We start from the raw sequence: 24,793 nt of genomic DNA, 5'->3' as shown, positions 1-24,793 counted from the left end.
GAATCACCTGTCACTCTGTTTTACAGACTTAGCGCGTCCGTCAGTGAAATAGATAGCTTACTGCAAGTCTGATCCTAGAGAAGATATCTCACATATTTAACATAAATGTCTTTTATTCTAGTAAATTGATTTGTGTAGATATTTATAACGTGGGATTCTATATTCTAGACTGAAAAGGTCAATTGAAGGTAGGATTTAATAAGCACTGGCTTCTTCCTACTCCTTTTCAAAGTGAATATAAAAGTTTTGTTTTCATGTTTGATTATTATTCCTATTTTTATTTGTTGTCTTTTTTCCCTCTGACAGTTTTTTGTTAAGATTTCATTTTCAACCTCATTGATTCTGAAGTAAAGTAATCAGTAAATGAAACCAAAACATGAGTGATGGAGTTTACAACGGAAACAACTGACTGCATTTACGAGCGAATGTCTGCAGCATTTGCTTTACACTCCTTCAGCTGTCCAGTAAAATCAGTGGACTATCCCGGGGCGAGTCTATGACTTAATGAGGCATTTAATTTTCCAAATCATCTCTGCGGACAGCTCAGTACCGGACATTTAACTGCAACGGTGTAAAATGCTCTGATGAATTGATTTGTTGTGCATTCCAATAATGTATCTTGTTTTGTCGATAACTTTCTACTGGGGATATCATAATGCTTGAGCGTACAAGACGGTACAATATGCTGCTTTACTTTTTCTTTTTCTGCTGACCTGTGCGCTGCTTTTCCAGCTGTGAAATTGCATCTCCAGCAGAAAGTCTCCTGCTGTGACCTTCATGTGTAAACAGCAACTAAAGAATAAGTCCAGACAAGATTTTCCACATATTCTCCTAAAAAGAAAAACCTCTGCTGCTCCATGTAAATAAAAAAAAAAAAAAGACGGTTTTACAAAGCCAGATGGCCTGGAGGAGGGCCAGCCATCGAGAATCATCCCAAGATAAATCAGGTGTCATTGTGGACTGGGAGGCACGGTCCCATCTGCAAGTCAAGGCTATTCGTTGCATAATTTTTCACAAAAGCAGCCCGAGGTGAAAACTCTGACAGATTCTCACATAAATAAATGCTGACAACGCAGGGTGTTCCTCCTGTAGAGAAAAAACCAAGTCATGGAGAATTATTTCAGAAGGCATAAAACACGGCGAGTGAAGTTAGCAGAGAAACTGATTCAAAAAGCAGCAATGGTGTTGCTTTGAATCCTCTCAACAACTGAGGATGTCGACCGTGAATCGTGTTTTATTCACTTTGAAATAACAGTGAAACTCTGTGTAGCTGCAGATTTTTAAAATTCACTTCTCTTTGCCTCTCACATGGTGTGACATCACCTCTGTCCCTGATATAAATAATTCAGATTAGTTTTATTTTGGTAGATGTACAATATGAGAAAAACCAACAACCTGCTGAAAAAGGTAGCGGGTAAAGTCAAAGGTTATGCTTATTTAAGTCTGTAACACTTTATTTGAAGAGGTGCATAAGACTGACATGACACTGTCATAAAATATAACATATCGGTCATGAACATGAAGGAGTCTGTTTATGACTGTTGTCATGAAGTGTTATTCGGTAAATAACTACACTTTTAAGTAACTTTTTATTCAAATATTATTAGAACTGTGCATTAACATGGTCACTATTGACCATGTAATGCAAAGTTTACACTTTTAATGGACTTTTAATGTAACTTCTGGTGAAACTTTGCATTAAAATGTCATATTTATGACAGTGTCATATCAGTTTTATGCCCTCCCCTTCAAATAAAGTGTTACCTTTAAATCTAATATATAAGACTTATCAGTCGCAGTAAGGCTTCTTAAGGCTCATGTAGTTACAATAGATAATTTAATTAATTTATTAGCAAATCCAGCAGTAAATCAGAGGGATTTCCTCTAACAGTATAAAGTTATTTTTTCTGAAATTATCTTGTGGGGAAAATGTGGATCATGTTACTTTTAATCTTTTGAAACATAAACACTTATTAAGCTGTACTCTCTTACAAAGAAGCAAATGATAATTCAATTATTTTGTTTTTGTGTTTTTCTGCATAACTACACCCAGGAAGACATTTCGTATATTTGAAGATTTTATTGATTCTTAATGATGCCAAGAGAAACGGTTTTGTAACTCTGGGCTATTTTTGAGAAAATTATCATTTCATTTTACCGTAAATATTTTATTGTGAAGATAATGCAATTTCAGTTCATCCAGAAAGTTCTGAAATGACTTTGGTAGTATTTACGGTTTCGACAGACTAATCAAAATAAACTCAAATCAATGTCAGCAGTTCAGCTTCAAAAAAATCTCTGATTGGAAATCAGCAAAGACTTTCCCTGATTAGTGCATCTCTAAATTATGCGAGCCAAATTTATCAAAACAACAACATAGTTGCTTTTGTACAGTTCCAAACTTTTCTTGTCAGCAGAATGACTGCAGAGAGAAGGAAGCAGCACAATAAAAAACACACACACACACACAAAAAACAGAGAAACACAACGTTAGTCAAGAAGGAGCAAAAATAACCAGATTCCAGTGACATTGGACACATGGAGGAGAAATATAACAATGTCTGCTTAATTCTGGGTGAGTCTTCAGCTGTAAACTTCTCAGCCACAAAGTTACAGATTGGGAGTCTTCTTCAACATAAAGCAACGAGTCTGGCAGGAGAGGTGAGTGGAAATATATTTAAAAAAAACAACAAAAAAACAAGCTGGCTGGATGTTGGAGAGATTCTGCTTTATGACCTGCAGCTGACTTTGTCCTTTACCAACATCTGATGACCCAACTGTAGAGTAGATCTGTGAATAAAAACACCGTTAGAGGCGACATGTTGATTAGATCACTTGTGACGCTGTGAAAAAAAAAATCATATTTGATTTAGAAAGGTTAGCTTAAAAATCTAACTAAAAGCTTTAGAGTGGTAGACATTAAATGCAGCAATACCAAACAGGCCCAGTAGGCTTAAAATGAGCTTTACAAGGAAAGTATTATGCATTTTCTAGATCTCTAGTGCCATTTTATAGCATAATAAAGTAACCATGTTACCTCCAGTTGTTATAGAAATGTTGTGCATCTCAAACAACTTACAAGAAATTTGACTTTGTAAGTTGATGTCTTAAAATTGGCCTCTGTCTCTTTAAGAAGCTCCTGGTCTTAGTGACACTCCGCCTCCAGGAAGTCATCACAACAATGTTTCTCCAATAAAGAGGCAGAATTATGTATTTTCCAGGCAACCAGTGCTATTTAATATCAAAATCAATTAACTATGTTACCTTCAGTTGTTATAAAAAATTCTATATATACTAAAAATTACTTAAAGAAATTTAACTTTGTAATTTAAAGTTTTGAAACTTGGTCTCTGATAGGTTAAAGAGAAGTTAAGTAAATATAAAAAGAAGAATAATAGAGTAATAATATGAAAAGAATAATATGAAAGAATAATATGAAAACATAACTTGTAAAATAAACTCATGAGTAAATGAACAGGAGGATAATTTTCCTAACATTCTCTGTCTCCTTAAAAACTCCTGCTTTTTCTGAAACTCCACCTTCAGGAAAACATCACAACATGGCTCCTCTACTAGCCCTTTGACCCTGGTTTTTACCAGTGCTGCACTGAGAAGTAGCTCCTATAATGAGCTCAGTAGATCAACCAGGTGTTTGCTAATTGTTGCTGGCTAGTCTGAAGGAGCCGAGTGGAGGAGTCATGGGGAGGGCTGCTCTGTGAGGCGGAAGATCGACTTGGAAACTGCAGCTCCTTGGAGGAGCTTTGTTCTCAAAGGCTAGGTCCAAGCAGGCGTATTGCTTAGCTGAATGGTTGCCATGGAGATTAAAGGATTTCTCAAACATGGATGGAAGAATCAAGGTACGGTTTGAAGAGGGAATAACATTATAACATGATGTAAAGCTCAGAAATGTATTTCACTTAATACTCCTCCTTTAAAGAACTCTAACCTCGAGCAGGAATTTTCCTCTGGTTTATAGCATCCATATAACATATCTCAATGCTTTAGTCATTTTTACTTTTTATTCTCTAAATTAATCTGCCACTTAATCCGATTCACAGTTTTAGATTCTGCAGTGAGTTGGTTGCAAACAAGTCTCCAGTTTCCCCTGGTTGGCTCACATTCACTGACTCCTCTGATGCCTCCATCCCGACACTTTGACTGACACTTTCATGAAGTGCCTGTGCATTAGCGATCTTGACGGGTCGGAGGTATACGTGGAGGCAGCGGAGGGGGCTGCTGCCTATTTCAGTCTCCTATTACAGACGACTGGCTGGCAGACAGGGAGAGGACACAGGATAGCCTGTTGATGGTGAATGAAGAATGAGCCGTACGGATCTGAGAGTGTGAGGAGAATGTCAGAGCAGACGCCTGGTGATCCCATGAGATACGGGGCGGCAACGAGGAGGAGGTTCGAAAACGCAAACAGGTTTAGGTTTGTAGAAAATAAAAATCAAGCTGGAGACGTGCCGACTAGGGCTGAGCTACAAGGTTTCAAAACTAAATCTCAGATTTGTTTCAGGCCAAATCAGTTTTTTTGTTTTGCTTTTTGCTTAAAAATATTCACAAAATATGTTTAAAAATTGGCTTTTATTTTAATCATCCCTTCTAATAGTTGAACGACGGAGCATCATCACCAGACAGAGAATTTTGCCTGCAGGATATTATCAGAGGGTTCGCACAAAACTGCGAACACAGCAGCATCTCCAACTCGCATAAACTGCACAAACCTAACCCACACAAATATGATACAGGAACGTGATGCACCAGAAACAGCAGGTCTGACCCACACGACGCCCGATGCGTCCCGCACAACGCAACACACACGCACATACACGTGCCAGCATAGCCTACTTTTTTTTATGACAAATTACATTAAGTAATAAAGACAGAAAAGCTGTTAGGTAGGCTTTGCTTAGGAGGATGTGAAGCAACAATGTTTGTCAAAAACAGTAGAAATTAAGTAAAGATTTAACTAGATTGAACTATTTAACTCTCAGCATAGCGTGACGCTGGTGAAGAGTGCGGCAGGTGCCACGTTCGGCCAATGGAGAACCGATGGGGTGTCCCGTCAGTGCTTTAGTGCCCAAATTTAAAAAAAAAAATTGTAAAAGCGCAGGCGGGCCGTGCACAGGGTAAAAAGTTCTGGTGGGGTTCTTAAAACTGCGTCTCACATTTAACTTACAGAAAGAGCGTCAAGCCGCCAAATAAAAGCAAACTGACCAATAACATTTAGGTGTAGGACGGACATGTGCCCACTCCCACAGACGCACGCAGATGTGGGCTACTTGCAGGACATTTTGACACAAAAGAGTATTTTTATGTTATTCTGCAATTTTGTGACTAGCAAAGGGGAAACACAATAAAAAGTACAATAACTACAATATTTCTTTTGTTTACTGAAAGGAAAATCTCACGGTAACCACAGTGCATACAGCTGTACAGCTGCAGGCGTCACTGATTACAAGAGAATAGTCATAATACTAGCAGAAAAAACATCTTCAAAAGAAAAGAAGAGTTTTAATTCAGTTATCAGGATGTGATTTGAGCAGCTGAGTCCATGAGATTCTTTCTTCAAAACAGACAGTTGTTTGCATATTGTTTTAAAGTCCTGCTACTGATGATAATTTGATGCTGAAGTGTCAAAGTGTTTCTATATCAAGACCACATTTTTCATTTTAATTTTTGGTTATTTTTTATCATAACATTTCTACTTCATTCTGGTAATATTTTGACTTTATTTCTATTATATCATCCAGTTGTAAGGTAATTTTATTTATATAGCACATTTTCAGCAAGAAGGCACCTGAAAGTGCTTTACATGAATTAGAGGAAATGCAAACAATACAAAAAAAACAGAAGAAAAGCAAAATAGAAACAAAACAATATAACCTAATAATAGTTTCTCTAAGGAATAAGAATAAGTAACAATTTATAAACTAATAGGAGTTTCTCTGTAGAGTTAACCTGAACTCAAAGTCCAAATAAATCAAAGCTTTAAAGCATGTTTGTCAAACAAGATGGCGGCATTCTGGCAGGACTATGGGAACCCAAGGAATACAATAGTGAAAAATAATCCAGATTTTCCAAAAATTAAATCGTCATAAACCAAAGAATGGATAAAATCGATTCATCAAACAGCCGTTGAGCAAACCGAGAAGCTCTTAAAAATGTGCTTGTAGGTTATCTTACTTGGATCAAAGTGCCACTTATGATCCTCTGATGAGACGACGAACTCCGCCAGAACAGAGATCACCGAGACGAGAAGGAGCCGCGTAGTTGTGGAGGCCATGACAACAGGAACGCGCCCGATTACGTGTCCGGAGACACACTGAGGACCACAGGCATACCTGCCAGAGAGAAACAGAGGAAATTCAGAGACAGATTCAACAGTTTAAACTGGACCGAACACAAGCAAGGCTTTTTAACTTTAATTTCCCCATACATGCACACACTCACAGCTGTAGCCCGAGGCGGCTGATCTCACTGGCTCGACATCACCATTAATAACTCAACTCTCCCGATCATATCCTCTTAGTCCAAAGCACGTCGCGTGCCTCTCAATCAGTTGTTCCTCCACATTTTGAGGCAGAGCGATGGTCCAGCCCTCTCAGGAGCGAACACACAGCCAAATAACAAAGAGCAGTTTCACACACTAATTTGTTTTTCTCTCTGGCACCAAAACATGGTGATACAATAAAGCTTGCCTGCCTTTAAAAAAGGGCTGCAAACAGCTTTGTAAATGAGGAAGGCATAATTAAGGGATCCATCTTTATTCGAAGGGAGAGGTGTTCTTCCTGTGGTTGAAACCTCAATCATTTCTCTAACTTATTTTCCAGCCTACTCCCTCCTAACAGGAGGGAGCATTTTTGGAGCACCTGGTTATGGATCCATGTTTGCAGTGAATACCAAACAGATGAATCAATAAAAGGGGAGTAATAAAAAAAACTAAAAAAAGAAAAAACACCAAGCAGCGACAGCTCATGGTGCATGCAAGTCTCTGCAACGTTACAAACACCGAACAGCAAAACAAATCATTGTCTTTCATATTGGACACTGCTCTTAAATTGCCTGAAACCTTTTGGTTTCTTATCTTTGTTCCCTGTGATATGAATGGCTGCAAAACAACAAAGAATCCCAAACTACAAATAAAACCTTCAAGGCAGACACAAACAAATTTAGCCACATTGACTCAGAAACCACAGAAAAAACAGAAAATGGAATTGAAGAACTTCTTTGAAATACGTGTTGCTGTGATTATCACTGCATCAAGGCAGCAGGTACTGATGATGTCAGTCATAAATCATAGGCTCTGACGTGCAAATAACACAAAAATATTTGTGAAAGCACCAATGAAGTTATTTCCAACGCAGAACCTAAACATCCAACTAAAAAAATAAAAATAAAAAACAGGACTAAATCAGCAGCTTCCTGCAGTGCAGCATGCGACCAATCAGAGCCGACTTAAAGGAGACATGAGTACAAGCTGAGCATCACACACAGTGAGGCCTGTGAGTAGCTGCAGAAATATACAGCATATCATGAATATTTTATGTGTAGTACCCTGTCCCAGTAAATCAGCCTAGTATTGGCTCTTTCGTGTAAACACAAACACGGTGTGTCGGCACCAATTAAACCAGTTCAGAGCATTACAGTAGAATAATACAGCAATACATCCTCCATTCATGAAGGCCTCAAAGATGACTTTGTGCTGTAACTAATTTAGATGTTTTGATTCAATGATGCTTTTTATCTTTGAGGAGACTGTAGCTCCATTAAACTGTTTGTTGATACGTCCTAAAGCGTTTAGACAGCAAAACAATGAGGCTTTTATAAAACTGTGTTTAACTCCAGGATAAAACTGGAGCCTTTTATTGAATGCTGACTCTCTGCAATACTTTGAGTATTTTTTTTGAAAGATAAGGGGGGGGAAAAGCACAAGTTAAAAAATAATAAAGATATGGGCAATTTTTCTAGCTTAGATTCTTGCATATTAAAGTTGATCTGTTATGCTTCCTTGAACAGGTTAGGATGTATATGGCCTAAACAAAACATTTCCTGTCATTTCTGATTATTTTGAGCTCTTTCAAAATGGGATGTTTTAGGGCGTCTTGTCTCTTTAAATCCAACTAAGCTTTACTACCCACACCCTTCAACTCAATGTTTACAATCACACATGAAAATGGCTGCAAACAGATTACACAACTGTACATCTTTGAAAAGCAGAAGTGGAGCCTCCAGCACAACCAATGAGAATGCAGCAAGTGGTTTCTAGATGGCAAGACAACAATAAAACGCTTGACTTTTAGAGCAGCCGTTGTACAGAACATACAGTGAAAAAAAACAGTTGACCAAATGTGCTGGAGTCCTGCCTGAGTTGCTAGGTAACCAGCTTTGCTACCCACACCCTTCAACTCAACGTTTACAATCACACATGAAGATGGCTGCAAACAGATTACACAACTGTACATCTTTGAAAAGTATCTTTGAAAACGTCCAAAAAATGAAGTCCCCGTTAAGAACAGCCCGGTTTCATTGCATCTAGATCTATAAGCTTAGATCTCCTCCAGCTGTGAGCAACAGTTCAACTCTCCGTTCGGTTTCTGCAGCTGTCAGTCAGCTGTGTATGCCGGCCGACAGAAAGGAAACCTCCTGAACTTCCCCCTTAATTAAAAAATGTCTTTTTAATGTAAAGTTGACATGCTGTCATATCCATTTCCCTAAAACACAGTGTGCTCCAGATTCATCATCGATTCAGTAACACACTAAAATCAGATCTCCAGAGTTTTGGTGTACAAGGAGGTGAACAGCAGCAGTAAATATACCGCTGCACCGACTTGTTTTTGATAAAACGTTGCACTATTGAAGCCGTTTTTACTCTCTCCAAGAGCTACAACACAACAAGATAAATTATTCATATAAGGAACAGAGATTTTTTTTTCAAAACAAAGAAAATGATCACAGTTAACAATCTGAACCATCTTTATCGAGCAGCCATCATTAAAGCGTTGCTCTCTGTCTGAATTCACACTTTAACTCAGATTTCTAAAAGGATGCCAACACATTTCATGAGAGGTTCAAACCTCAAAAAGGCTGAACTCCATTCAGCTTCTCCCTTTCCTGTTGCAAGACTCTCAACTTTAATGACCTACAGATAGACCTGCTCATTCCTGCAGGGCTGTGGGTGGAGCGGTTGTTTGTTCAACAACGACAATCCACACACATGCTAAGAGACAAGTGAATCTGCACCAGATTGATCTTTTTATGGAGAATAAAACTATAACAATCATGAAATGATGAAAACAGTGGGAGAGCAAAATGGCCCACTATCACATCTTTGCATCAAAGTTATAAAAATATTCTACATTAATGATCAAATACTGTCGCAAAATCTGACATTTTTAATAGCAATCATAAAACCAGATTGGTTTCTCTTTTTAATTAAACCCATACAAATCATATTATTGTGTGCCAACCATAAAACTGTGGTGTTTTTGCTCAAGATTATCATTTAAAGGTCACCACTGTACGTGTTCGGCTTTCGAAAACATTTTTAAAAAGGCTCCCAGTGGCTCACAGAAAGAAACCTTGTGATAAGTGGAGGTCTTGGAGGGAGTGACAGCTGGGATAGAGAGAGGGAGAGCGGCCAGACTTTCCTCCCTGCAGACCCTCCGTTTTCCAGCTTCATCTTGGACTCCAACAGGCTGACAACTGACACACAGCTGTAGCGACAGGGGATCCTTTGAGGGAGGAGGGGGCGGTGGAAACGGGGCGAATGGTAGCTCAGGCGCAGCAGCAGGGCGGAGGGACGGCAAACCGAGAGCAGCGATGACATGAGGAACATGTGTGAGTATTTGGGCAGGGGGGCAAGCGGTGGAAAGACGGTGACTTTCCACAGGCAGGGGAGCGATTATTTGGGCATGGAGGAGCTGCAGCTGTCCAGAACGGGAGACACAATGCATGAGTAATGTGCTGCATGTGTCACAAGATCAGTGAATCGGGGAAACACGTCGTCAATAAGCTCAAATCTGTAAAAACACTAAATTTTACCAAGTATTTTTGGTCTAGTTTTTTATGCAAATATCATAGCACACTGTAAATAAAACAAAAACTAACAAGTGACTTTCCAGCACCTTATAGGAGATTGTGTTAAATCAACAATTCCTTAACGTTAATGAAAAATACACTAGCTATAAAGTGTTGTTCCACATCAACATGAAAAGGATTTATGACTTAAAACAAGTTCCTATATATTCTAACTTATAATATGGAAAACATATCTTGTACCACAGGAAGATTTTTTCATTTATACTGGTGGTGCACTGATTTATCGGCATAAATACATTTGAGCTAAACACATTCTCTTTATGATTAAATACAACATTACCATGTAAAACCAGAATTGGACTCAATGTCTTGTTACTGTATAGATATTATTGTATGTAAGTGGATGTACAGTATGTTTAATTAACTTGCTTCATCCTTTGTTACTTATTGGGTATAACATGCATTTTTTTTCTCTTTTATATGGCTTAAAATAAAGCAATAAAACTTAAACTTATGCTTTTTCAACAATATTAATGAATTATTGACCTAAAACAAGCTCCTATGTGGTGCTGAAGAGTTAGTTTCACCTTATTTCAAGTGTAGATGCTAGAAATTACACCAGCACAAGTGATGTTTTGTGTTTTTCAGTGTATCCTGTCAGACTACACATGATGAGCGGGGCCTAAAATCTGAGGCAATAACCAAAACGACCAGCATGACATCAACAAACCGTCCCCTCCACAGAGTATCATCAGCATTTCGTCATCAAGGGAGCGAATCTTTCCTCCAGCAGGGCGTCGAGACACAAAGACATTGTAAACATGAGCACAGAAACCAACATCGCGTTTCATCTAGCAGGAACAAAAGTGGCCGCGGCCATCTGAGAACACTGTTGTTGGAAAAGTCAAGTGGTGTTGAACAGCTGTGGTTAGCGCTGCGAGGGAAGGAGAAGGGCCGGCTGTGTTCTGAAGGAGGCCCGGTCCACACTCACATTTTGTCTCCACTAATCCAGGAGCGGGACTAATGAATACTTATGAGCAGCTGCTGTTTCTGTCCCCCACAACAAAACGCTGCTGACGAGACGGACAAAGCCGGGAGCAGGAAAAACAGGCGGGAGGACTGATGCAGATTGCTGCCATTGCATCATATAAGATGATCTGCCAGTTGCTATAATTAGATTCCCCCTCTGAAAAGCTGGCAAGATTGCCTTGGCCACGCTTCACGTCTGCTCAACAGATCTGAAAGTTGGACCCTTAAGCAGTTATTATTCTTTAAAGGTGACTTCTTATGCACAGATAAGGATAGGCCTATGGCCTATACAAAACTTCTTCATTGCGTTTTTAGATAATGAGATTTCAGTCTGGTCAGTACTGAATACTTGATTCTTTTCAGAATTAGATGTTTTAGGGCGTCTTGTCACTTTAAATCCAAATAAGCTGCTGGTCACGCATCCAACTCAACGCTTACACTCTGTGAAAATGGCTGCACTTCAAATTCAAAGATACTTTATTGATCCCAAAGGGAAATTAAATGTTGTAATTCATTAATTCAAATTCTTCAAAGAGTTTTTTGTAGATAGTGAAGGCTGTTGGCAGGAGGAATCTCTTGTAGCAGGCTGTACTACCGTGAATTTGAAGAAGCCTCTGAGTCTCATGAAGAGGCTGGTAGTTGTCCATACTTTTTTAGATTTTGTGAAGAATCCTTTTTTTCCAAATGCGGAACCATTTTTGAACATCATACAAACAACAAAGCTGTCATTATACAGCACTTAAAGCTGTAAAACCAGCTCACCAAATGTCCTGGAGCTCAGTTTGGGTTGCTAGGTGACGGCCTGGGCTTCGCTGGGGTTGCTAGGTAACGGCGAAGTGCCCGCTGATTTGTTAACATTCCGCAGGTTTTTCCAACGGCTCATTTTCCAGACACCGAAAAACATTAACTTGTTACTTTAAAATAAATAAAAGAACATCTGGGTGTTTTTTTAAGCACTTGGTCTGTTTTTAGAAGCAGAATAATCCCAAATGGAAGTATAAAAAGGTGCAAAATGTCCCCTTTAAAATTTCCCTCTTTAAATTCAGTCCAGATTTCAAAAGGTCACCTGAAGGATTTTCTGGTAATTCTGCATGTTTTAGTCCATTAACTGAGAACAGCATGTTTTACATCGCAGCTGACCGTTTTCTGAAGCACATCATAACTTCTAAGTCATTCTGGGATTTTCCTCTTTGCCCCACACCCTGTCCAGACAGCCATTAGTTTCAGTTTGTGTCAGTGCCAAGTAAAAACCAAGTTCCAAGGGCTTGAAATCTGAGAGGTAATCAATCACAATCAATGGTTAATTCATTTTTTCTGTCGGTTACATCACCACAACCCTCGCCTCAACAGAGCAGCTGAACAGAAACATTAGCAAAAGCCCCGCTTAATTCCTCGCTGCTCTGGGTTTGCTTGTTAAAGTGATTATATTCCAGGGTTTTCTGGAGTGGAGTGGATGCAGCTGTAATGATGGAGATGAAAGAAAATTGTTGCTGATAATGCTTCTAGTCACCAGATATGGTGTCAACTTTTTCAGCTTTTTCCAGTGTAAAAAAAGTTGATGGGAAATTCCTCAGTTCCGAACAGGAGTGGATGGTTGAAGGGCTCAAAGTAAATACACAAAGAGAAACACAGCATTACCCTGTGGCACCTGTCACTGGGACACAGGTGACACATGGGGTGAAAACTAGAGCCACCTATCATGTTCTTTATAGTAACTTTGTTCTAAAGATGCAGTTCCAAGGCTCAAGCAACAAGTGCTTAGCCACAGTAGTGTGGAGCCGGCGTGGAGCGTGTGGCTGGCAGGTTCCAAAATGTCACCGCTTCCCTTGGCTACCACAAGATCTTGGACACCCCACCGGGAGCCACATTCGTTAACATCACTGGAGAGACGAGCGAGCCGCAACTACCTGGGTGAGATGTGATGCCTTTGGACATTTAATTCCCCAAACTGGCTGCAGAGTCAGTTAAAAGTGAAGTGTTGGCCTGCGATCGTGTGTGTGCTGGCTTCATTTAAGACGGTAGAGTTTGTGGTCTTGCATATTTAGGCCAAGTACGGCTTGTATTGCTGGAGTTGTAAGGAACCAGTGAAGTTGAACACAAGAGGGGATGTCTAAGATTTGGTCAGACTTAATTTACTTTTAGCTTTTAAAGTCCAGTTATGTCCCGTGTCTCACGTTTCCCCCTTCATTTCCTCCAGCGATAAGGAGCGGCACTGGGGCGTCTGTGGTGACCAGGCATTGGGATGTTGACTCCCCAGAAGAATACCATGCAGGTTTTATAAAACAACAAGCGGTTTCTGGATGGTAAGTCAAAAACAAAACACTTGTCTTTTCCAGCAGCCATTGTACAGCACATGGAGCAGTATGGTGGACAGCTGGAGGACCAGAAATAGCTGAAGATCACTGCAGCCCAGATGTGCTAAGGAATGCTACAGCAGGTCTTTTCTGCCTGCAGCTATAAAACTTTATGATACACACACAGTCTCTGGAGCTGTGTGTTTTAAATGTTGAACATATACTGAGCAATATGCGTTTGTCCTTAAGACTATCACTGCTAATTGTTATTTATTGTTGTATGTTTATTGTTATTATTTCTATATTATTTATTTACTTTTTTTCTGTTGTTGTTGTGTGCTATGCTGAGACAAACAAAATTATTTCATCTTAAAACTAGCTGACCAAATGTGCTTGGGTTCCGCTTCGGTTGCTAGGCAATGGACTGGGCTTTGCTGGGGTTGCTAGGTAACGGCCGGTGCCTGCGGATTTGTGACGTTACATTTCTAGTCATTTTTGTGTCAAAACGTATTGACAACAAAATGGTTAGATGGGGCTTTTTTGTATTGTTTTGTTTTAAACAAAAACAAATAAGGTTAAACTATGGCAGCATGAGACACAGCATAACTTTTAACCAAAGTTATGCTGTGAATATCTGATCGAAGTCAAGACTTTATTCCATTAATATTTAGCAAATGTAACAGCAATCCACTCGTATGTTTAGATACTTTGGCCAAATTAAATAAAAAGTAAAACTCGAGCTGGTGGATCAGTGAAGTCAGCAGGACTGGCCTCTGGTAAAAGTGAAATCATCAAAGCTAGTCATCGTTTTAATTTGACTAATAAAATGCTGAAAGAGAGACCCTTCAAGATCTCTGCACTTTGTTTAGAAAGAATCTAGCAAACATGTAAATAAATTTAAAACACTGAAAAGCCCAGAGCCTCAATTTTTTCCCCCATTTTTGTTATCAAAACCACTTCTGACAGAAAGCAACGTGTGAAGTCTTCAGCAGCGGCCAAATAAAGCAACACGCTGCCAGTTAGACGTGACTAATGGTCACTGGGGAGGCACGGAGAAGTGAGCTCTTTGTTTTGGATTTCCGTGAGCCTGCGAGGAAATTGGATGCGTGCGATATTAGGCTGAGTCCTGGAGAGGGAGGAAAGCACGAATCAATCTTTTATCTTCCCAACACTTTGAAGGATGGGACACTGCCAGCCTGAGAAACAAGGTCATCTGATGGGTTTCTTGGAAATACCCTCGACTGTTAGAGGCTCTGAGTGGGTGAAGTGCAGGTCTCAGTGGAAAAAAGCAGTTTTCTCATTTTTTACTGAAGACCCACTCTGAGTGGAGTCAGCAGTTGTTTGTTTATGCCGGTTTATTCATTCAGCTTGAAAACATTTTTCAGTTTACATTGGTTAAATATTTAAGTGTTACCAGTGCTCAGCATAATTTCTCCAGAGGATCAACATCACAGCTTCTTACCCTTAATGAGGAAGAAGATTTTACTCCTAAAAATTGAGAGAATACTGTCAGCATGTTTGCTTATTTATCTTAGAAAAACACACAGGGCTGTGAAAAAGTATTCCCACATACATATTTTTGAAAAGTTTTTGCGTGTTTTGTTTTACTGAAATGTCTACACACAAAAAGTGATCTGAACAAATAAAAAAATGCAATTTTCAAGCAATTTCCTTTGGGCCAATGTAAAAATATTATTCACTTTCACTGCACAGTGACAGCACAAAGGTCCTGGGTTCAAATCCCAGCCTACGGACTTTCTGCCACAGGCCAAAAGTTTGCATGCATGGCTTCTTTCCAGGTACTGCAGCTTCCTCCATATGCACTGTTGTTCCTATAAAACCATAATGAACTTGTCCAGGAGTGGCCAGTGTACCAACGTTACTCAAAAAGCGCAACAATAACTCATCAAAAATGCTACAGGCCTCACTCAACTCATTTAGTGCCTCAGTCCCCTCCTAAAAAACACAAAAGTCCATCTCACATCGTCGTAAAACATCTTGATTACCAAAAAATATTCTGTAGACTGCCAGGAGAAAATTGGTTGTGCCTCCCATTACACCTGGTGTAAAACAAAGCTTTTCATTAAAAGATCATCATACCAACAGCTAGTGCTGAGTAATAAATCAATAATATATATTGCAATAGACAAGTGATCAATAAATAGAAAATACGTCCAATAAAATGTTCAATAATTTCACTGAACTCAGAGCCAGAGCCGCACTGCATTCTGGGGGATGTATGCAGCGGAAAGACTTTACCTGCTCAACCTCTCGTGGCCAAAGTTGGTGGCACCAACTAACTTACTCATTCTTTGGTTACCTAGCAACAACTTGTTGAGAAACCTGTGGTTACCTACAGAAACCTGGAGAGTAGCTGCAAGAGCAGCAGTTTAAGGTTTTGAGTGAAAGGAGAAACTGAGCACAACACCTTGAGGGGAAACTGCGGATAAAACAGGCAGAGTCACGCCACCAGCTTGGCTGTATTCAGAAATGTAAAACAAAAAAACTAATCAATAATTGCCAATATCAACTGATATGATTACCTTATATCGTGGTACATTTTTCAGCCATATCGTCCAGCTCTACCAACACTGAAATATGGTGGATGTTCTGGGGTTGCTTCACTTCTTCAGCTCCAGCAAAACCAACTCTGAAAGGTTTTGAAGTGGCCTAGTCAAAGTCTGGACTTAAAGAGCTGATGTAGATTCTGTGACTTGACCTTAAACAGGCAGGTCATGCTCAGGAAACCTCCAATGTGACTGAATTAAAACAATCCCGCAAATAAGAGTCGGCAAATAGAAAAATTACTCTTTCACATAGAGGGAGGTTGAATTAGAAAGATTTTCTTTTTCTCCATTTTAAACGAAACCACCATTTAACTCAGGTTATCTTCCACCAATTTCTCTTGTGAATTTCCCTTTTAGAACAAGAAATAAAGAGTTAAGGAGGAAGTTGAGTCTCATTCAGTCTGGTTTGTCATCCATTGCCCACCAATGTGTCACGACTCCTTGACAGAAGGAAGTTGCATTCGTGCCTCTGGAACCTTAAAATCTGCTGAGTTTCCTGATGGGAAGTGCAGCTAAAGAATAGATGAATCACTTAAAGAGGGTGACAGGAACTGATTGCGGATTTAAAAACTGCATCCACAGAAAGATGATGATGTATATACACTGAGAGTCGAAGGTGATAAAACTATTCCTGGAAGGATGCTTAGCAGCTCAGGATCAAATGAGTCATTAAAAAGAAATAAAAAAAAATCACCAAATTCAACACACACTCTCACTCAACAACGCCACAGATCTACGCCACACCAGCAAGAATTGAACAGAAACTCCTGAGGCGAGGCTCAAGAGAAGCACAAACCCAGGTAAAGAATGAGCTCAGCAAACTCGGGATCATTAGCTGGTTGCTACACTAAGCTGAAAAATAAAATCAGTTGCGTAATTCAGTTTTATTCCCCTTTGTGCTTTCAACTGAGTACGTAAAAACAGCTCTGTCAGGTCCAACACACAGCTTTTCTACACCTCTGGCCAAATGTTTACATATGTCCACCATAAGCAGTAATGTCAGAATACTTTAGGTGTTTTGTGTTTTATTTGAATCAGACATTGGATGATTGAGCTACATAAAGCTATGAATGGTAATTAATTGATTTGGTCACTGTAAAATCATTTTTTAAAATTTATTTTAAAATAAAATAGCAGTTCCATCTTTGCATTCATTCATTACACTGGTCAACAGCAAAAAAAAAAAAAAAAACTGCGGTTTTTCAGCTGTTTTAGGGTAATTTTGATGTGCTGGATCCAAAAATCACATTGGTTTTGCTCAATCTGGTAAACTTTCTGATCTATGGAGCAACATGAGCATCAAAATGCACAACTTGTTCTCACATATGGATCAGTTTGCTGAGAATCTGGGATCAATGAGCGACGAGCAGGAGAAGCGAGTCCATCAGGACAGAAAAGAGATAATGATGTAAAGTTCAATTCACATGTACTTTCCCTTATCAGTGTTTATTATACAATTCACCAACCAGGCTATGTGAAACGCTTGAAGTGGCTGACAGGGAAGGGGAGTTAACCATATTTTCTGCCTAAAAAGGCAAATAATTTATTGTATGCAGAGGATTGACTTTAGTCAAACAAACATCAAGTAAAAATTGATGGAAAAAACCCACTTTGTCCCAATCCAAACATCATAAGCATCAAAGTTTCCCCAACATTATTCAAACATTCAGATGTGTGACAGGGATTTAATCTGCCTCAACTCATCATCTTTGGACCAGCATAAAAAACATGTTTGGAAAAATGGAGAGCAACATGTGAAACTGTGACAGCAGCTTAAAGGCAAACATGATTTGTGAAATCATGATGCATTCTATAAGCAAAATATGCACATCTAAATAACCTTCAAAGAGGAACTGAATATCACCATGTCAGCCAGCGACTTCAAACGAAATAGAAAACCAGGAACTAAAATATGGATGCAGTTCCTTCATGCATTTCCAGTACTGTCCTGGGTTACATTTTCTCATCAATCAATCAATTATCAATACAAGTGTGATAACTGATACTAAAGTATTTATTCCAATTACCAGCTTGTGAATGATGAAAAAACACAAAAAACAACAAGATAATTTTGTTAGTCTTCACAGAGAGTAATAAACTAGAAATTGAAAACCCAAAAGCCCAACCAGGTTATATTTCAGGCTCTGTTACAGTAAAAAACAGAGTTTGGTACTGGGTCACAGTGATCCAGAACCGCTGCATCAGAGAAAGCAATCACAAGGGAAAGAGTGCTTGACCCAGAAGGAGCTTCTGTGAGAAAAGAAAACAGAAATGAACAAAAAGAAGAAAGACTGAGAGCTGAAACATGAGATTGAAAGAAAAAATAAATAAATAAAAAACCCTGAAGGTCTTATTAGCACTGGGGCGGCGTATTAGCTGCAGCGTGTGAACCACATCGACTTGCTCTTTGTGCGAATGCAAATGAAGAGCGCTGAAAAACAAGAGGGTTAGAGTTTCCTGTGGGAAACTTGACAGGACTGACAGTAGCTCAAACACAGAGATGTTTCTTGAGGCGAGAAACTTCGCACGTGTCGGAACAAGCATCCGAACTCTTCTCAGCTCCTGTTCCCACATTTAACCCATCAGGAATGAGACGCGTCCAGGTTCTAGTGGAAGCCCGTTAATGAAATGCTTGTCTCACCTTCAGTAGAAGTGAGGTTATCAAATATCTGGGAATGAACCTTTGCTCTTGCCTGGGGAAAGCCGGCTCAGGGTTTGACCTCTTTTGGAGTGTGGCTGCAAAACTCGTGATGGAAATTCAGCAGGAATGAGGCGGCGTTGGCGTGTTAATGAGACATTTCTGCAGAGTGTTATCTTTTGAGTTGACGTGTTAAAGCCAACATCTCAAATTCGACTCAATCTGGAAGAAAAACTGAGATTTAATCTAAGGATTTTATATTCATACTTCATAACTTTTGGGTTAAGGGATGTGAGTTAATCAATCCATACATTCATGCCTCAAGATTTCCATAACCATCCGTTAATCATCGATTCCTCCATCTTGTCCCTTAATCTACTTATCCATTTACTCATAAAAAAAATCATTAATTGTGCCACTGTTATTGCATATTGAAATAAAGAACATTTTCTTTCTTTATGATTGCACAACCTCCTTACCATTTCAGCATCTCAGCCACTGAAGATAAACATATCAGTATTAATGAGAGTCACTCCATGAAAAACCTGCTTTTTATGCATATATAATCGATAAGTAGAGTAGGGATGTGCAAAGGTGTTGCTATTGTACTCCGAGGATTTTAGGATCATTTTTGTGTTTTCTTTTTAAATCAAATTACTACATTAGAAATATTTGCAAGGAATTTTGCGACACGCTTCTCTCACTAAAGCTCTTCCAAAAACTACAAATAGAAGAAAAACGATCAGAAAAGACAGCAAGCAGACAGAATGAACACACAAACATTTCTGTTCTTTAAAGACCTTAAAAAGCTTTAATTTGTTCCTCAATAATAAACTATAAAGTAACAATAAGTAAGGCTGAGGTAGTGTTGCAGAAGAAGAAAACTGCTACATCCAAGGGGAAGTTATTCACTGAAACTAAATGTTTTTGACTATTTCTGTAGAAAAGCTGCAATACACTCACAGTTATACATTAGTGTAGAGAAATGTTTGGATTTGTTAATTTTGCATGAATTTCTGCGATTGATGAAATGCAAAAAAGTGAAAGAACTGTTCTTGTTTCCAGAGCTGTATATGTTTTGTACAGTTTTTTAAATAACATCTCTGAATATGTTGGGGGTTTTTTCAATAAGTAGAATTTTTTCAGTCTGTATGGCCCAGTTAATGATTAATCGATTACTAAATTAGTTGACATTATTTCTAAAATCAATTTTTCCAATTATTCAATCTAGATATGCACCCAGCTATTTATCCACAATCTTTGTTTTTCCATCCATCTTTTTGTTTATCATCCACCCGTTCATTTCTCTTTTTGCTGACTGTCCATCCATTCATTCCTCAGATTTTGAAGTTTCCATATTTAAAACCTGACCACTGTAAAAATATCTACATTTTCTTTTCTTTAAACAAGTTGAGTCTGGAAAAGTATGAAATTCTGACATGGAGAACATGCAGGAAACCTGAATCTGTGATCTCACTGGCAGCTGTCAGGAAACAAGCGAAGGTTGGAGTGGAGGACGGGGCGAAAGCAGAGACGTGCGACGGCACCATGCTACTGTTGCAAACTACAGAGAAAAAACAGCCACCGATGGACAAGCAGTGGATCGTCATGAAGGAAAATTCCCAGCAGTATTCACACGAAAGAACCAGGAATGACAGAACAAGCGTGAGGGGAAAAAAAGAAAAAAAAATCACCTCATCGCCTGCAGGAGGTTGACGGTTTTACATTCAGTGAGCTGGGATTGAAACCGAGAGCTGGGGAACAAGAGAAGACAAGGAGGCAGAGGGAGAAATGAAGAGCACAGCAGAGATCAAGTCATACAGGAATGAGATCAGTGAGACTCAGCGTTTTGAGTCAAAGTGAGAAAAGCAGTCGGGCCTAACCCAGCCCTCCAACAGCTCTTCAGCTCATTTCTAATGGCTTCCAGCTCAGGAGAAATTAAAGTGTTTCTGACATTTCTCAGGACTGCTTAATGCTTAACTACAGCAGCATGCAGGCAAATAAATACATTTCACTGCCACAAAAACCAAACAATGGATCGAAAATGTGGCGACCTGGTTAATATAAAGAGTGAGCTTTGCTGCGGCTCTAGCCACACAAACACCTCTCTGTTAAAATCCTCAGGCTGATGCCTCCATCACGGTGCCAGCCCTCCTCCTCCCCCTCATCAGGACAAAAAGAGGTAAATTACACATCGCACAACGGTTTCCTGATGGTAATGTACCCGTTCAGACCTGGTGGACGGAGGGAGAGAGATAGACGCATCCAGCCCACTCAATGTGGCTGCTGTTGCAGCTCACATTCGTCATATGCAGAGGAGACATATTGGAAAAGAAAAGTAGCCTTTGATGTTTAACACGGTTGTCTAAAATATTCCAAGGTTTGAAAATCGCCTGCTTTGCCAAGAGCCATTAGTGAGTATTAGAAGTGTCCTGAACCACAGGAGGTACGATGTGTGCTGGAAACTCTGCTAGAAAACACAGCTCTTAACATTTTAACAATGAGACGGTTTGAAGTGAGGAAAATAAAAAAGGGCAGACCACATACTCATCATGTTCAGGAAATACAACACTCTTTATGCATGTTTCAAAATTGTTTCAACAATACTAAGAGCCGGCGCAAGTAATATAACTAAGCAAATTAAACCGAAGAAAAAAGACCTTTTTAAAGCTTTAAATTAAGCAAATACAGTTTCTGGTGAGGAATAAAATTTGATATATTTCCACATAAAATAGGCCATATTGCATCAGGTGCTCAGGCTTGGAACATCATGCCTCGACCTTTTGAAGAAGTTTTGCTCGGTTTAAACCTCAAACACTTAGCCAGGAAGCTGCAGCTTGCTGGATTCTGTCACCTCTAACTTTTCATACAGGTGAAAAGAGCCAAAATAATCTTCATTTTACATGAGTGACAATTTATGATTTGTTTTCTTAATTATCATAGAACAGCAACTTTTAGCACTTTAAAGAGTAAATGTCTATGAAATTGTTTGACTTATTTTGTTCCTGAATTCACATTTTTGTACTTCCATTTGGATCTCAACTGCTTCTAAAAACAGTCCAAACTCAAAAACAAACAAAAAACAACCAGCTAGTTTTGGGCAATTAACATGTTTTTTGGTGTCTGGAAAACAAGCCATTTTCAATAACCTCCAGAATTTAACGTCACAAAACAGCAGGCACGACCCTTCACCTGGTAACTCCAATGAAGCCCAGCCGTTACCTAGCAACCCCAGCCCATTACCTAGCAACTCAAGTAGAGTTCCAACACATTTGGTCAGCTGGTTTTACCGCTCCGCTGTATGTGCTATACAATGGCTACTGGAAAAGACAAATGCTTTGCTGTTGACCTGCCATCCAGAAACCAGTTGCTGCATTCGTGTTGGCTGTGCAGGAGGCTCTACTTCTGCTTTGCAAAGATGTACGCTTGTATAATTGTGCATCTGTTTGCAGCCATTCTCATGTGAGTGTGTAAATGTTGAGTTGGGGGGCGTGGCCAGCAACAGCTGACTTGGATTAAAGAAGCCTCAAAACAGCTCATTATGAAAGACTAAAATGTCATTATCCAAGAATGATTTGTTTTTCACAAAAAATAAATAATCAGAATGTTTTGTATAGGCTATAGACCAACCCTAACCGGTTGATGGAAGCATAGTAGGTCACCTTTAAAAATAAATGTCAGGAACAGCAGCAGTTTTATAAGCTTGGCCATAAAAAACAGTTTATTGCTGTTGCAAACACACATGATAAAAGAGTGAGATTTAGATATTTCAGCTTCAAACACAACTCATTTTAAATGGCTGAAGTGGATTTAAACGGAGCTCGTTTTTAGAGTGAACTGGGGGAGAGAAAAAAAAAAAAACTGTTTCCTTTCATCGTTTATAGAGCGCCATCTTTTTCCAAAAGCAACAGCCACCACCTCCAGCAAGTTGCTGAAATGTGTGAAGGAAGCAGGTTCACGGCTGGTTCCAGCTCACTGGATTCAGCTGGATGCCGTCTCTCATCAGATCATTAACTGAGCATCATAAATTTCAGAGAGGCTGGAAAAAAGGTATGTAAAAACCTTTTGTGGCTCCAGAGCAGGGCAAATAACTTAAAATGATTTTTAGAGAGTCAACGGTTGTTTACAATGACTGGATTTTTAAAAAATATATAATTTTTAAGTGGAAAAATGCGGTTTGAAAACTCTAGTCAAATATTTCTCGTGCATTTCTTTCTCCTTTGGGCTACATAGCAGCTACCAGCCAACATGGCGGAGCCCCCTGCTGAGCCGTCAGCAGCAGGGCTGCATTGTGTGTAAGGACGGTGCTGGGCACCGACACCGGGGGGAAAAAAAAAAGATAGTAACTGTTCATCAAAGCCCAACAGTGATGCAGGAGCGAATCACTTCAGTTATTTTTCATGAAGTCATAAAAAATGTATTACAGATGAGAAATTATATATTGGGGAGCTGTTACCTGTCAGCTCCTGGATTTTTTGTGCTTTACCGCTGATACCGAAGCTCGCAGAGTCCAAGAACGGCTCTAAGTTATTAATAATTTGCTATAACTGACAGGGTTTGCGTTGTGGCGACACAAGGAGAAGGTCTGTGGTTAGAAATCACAGCTGGAACCTTTTCTGGGAGGATTTTCCATGTCCTCTCTGGGTTTTCTCCAGGTACTCCGGTTTCCTCCCACAGTCAGAAACATGCATGTTAGATTAATTTGCGATATTGGCTCAAGACGTTTGAGTGCGCTTCCATGTCTGGCGCTCTCTTGTGTCTCTCTGAGTGATCATAACATGGGTTATTTATTCCCTCACAAATCCTCAAATCAGAACAGTAACCAGAACTCAGGTGGAAATATTCTGTTAAGTATTCAGGCAAAAGCTGGGCGATAAATCAATTTGATCCATTAGTCAAATTTTTAGTTTTTGAAGATTTGAGTTCTGGAAAATCAGGATTTTAACATTAAAAGAATGAAGTAGTAAGTTTGAGAATTAAAACAAAAATATTAAATGAGGAATGTTAATCATCTTGTGAAGTAATTATCAGTTTTAGAAGGAAAAAGTTAATATTTTAAACGAATCAGCATCAAATTACCATTGAAACCAGATATATCCACACGCTGAATAAAAAACTATTTAAAAAGACAATTATCCCTGACACTGACTTCATCAAGTTTTCATCACATTTTAGCCAGAAGCTAAGCTAATATAAGAAAGGTTTGGTCAGATTTAACTTCATACAGTGAGAAAAAACTAATTTATTTTATTCAGTGTATGAAAATATCAGTAGCAGGACTGTGAATGACGCTAATGAAACTTTTTTTTGCATTAAAACTACTTTTTTTTCTCATAATTTTCAGATTGTTTTCTGGTAAAATTGCGAGTTTATTCTGCTTATTTTACAACTATATTATATTGTCCTGATGCTCCGTCACATAACTTGCAGAAATGATGATTGAAATAAAGGCCACTTCTTGAAAACATTTGTCATTTTTTTAGAAAAGAAAGCAAGAAAACAAAATGTTCAATACTCGAAATGAAATAAAACAAAATAAAATCAGATTTTACATTTAAGCCCAGACCCAGTTCAGACTCTTTTGGTTTATTTTTGTATTTCAGAGCTCAAGTCTTTGAATTGTCCGGTCTGTTTTTAGTTTGCTGTATTGCATTAAAGCAATGGAGACAAATAATCTGAATGCAGTTTTCTCCTGGCATCACGTTGGTATTACCTCTACAGTCAAACATGGTGGCGGTCCCGTCATTCTGTGGGGATTTTCCCCATTAAAGGGTCAGAAACTAAAGAAAATCTCCAACAGAAAGAATGTGTATAGAAAATTTCTGGTTGATTTTCTTTGGTCGGCTCAGAATCTCAGCCTGGAGCGAAAGTTTATATTTAAGCAGGATGACCTGGAGAGGGCTGCCAAGGAAGCATTCCCAGTGGTGGCACTGGGAATACTCCAGCCCTTCCACTTTAAAACCAGCTGCCACTTTGAATTCAGGAGACATAAACCTTCACTACTTCTACTTTTCACTGAAATCATTCTTTTTTAATACAGCTGATTTATAGCCTTGGAGCTAAACCCAACAGACACTCTGAAGATAAAAAAGCAGAAATACTCACTCCATCATTCAAACCAGTCAAGTTATAGAGCCTTGAAAAACTGTGCAGACCATTAAACCTTTCTACATTCTGTCATGCCAACACCAGAAATTTATTTTTAGAGCTACAAATCAACA

General features: G+C 39.1%; 1 protein-coding gene across 5 annotated transcripts in view; it reads right to left on the bottom strand.

The window, feature by feature from the left end:
• The window catches only part of ddr1 (discoidin domain receptor tyrosine kinase 1), an 86,862-nt gene that overhangs the window by 54,927 nt on the left and 7,142 nt on the right, over window positions 1–24,793 (bottom strand). For all 5 annotated transcript variants that reach the window (XM_014468682.2, XM_023331244.1, XM_023331246.1 and 2 more), the window contains exon 2: window positions 6,190–6,347. In XM_014468682.2, coding sequence (XP_014324168.1) covers window positions 6,190–6,289 — 100 coding nt within the window. In that variant the 5' untranslated portion in view covers window positions 6,290–6,347. The remainder of the gene's footprint in view (window positions 1–6,189; window positions 6,348–24,793) is intronic.

The sequence above is a fragment of the Xiphophorus maculatus genome, chromosome 3 (genome assembly GCF_002775205.1).
Source record: "Xiphophorus maculatus strain JP 163 A chromosome 3, X_maculatus-5.0-male, whole genome shotgun sequence".
NCBI lineage: Eukaryota > Metazoa > Chordata > Actinopteri > Cyprinodontiformes > Poeciliidae > Xiphophorus > Xiphophorus maculatus.
This window is presented reverse-complemented; position numbering and strand designations above follow the sequence as displayed.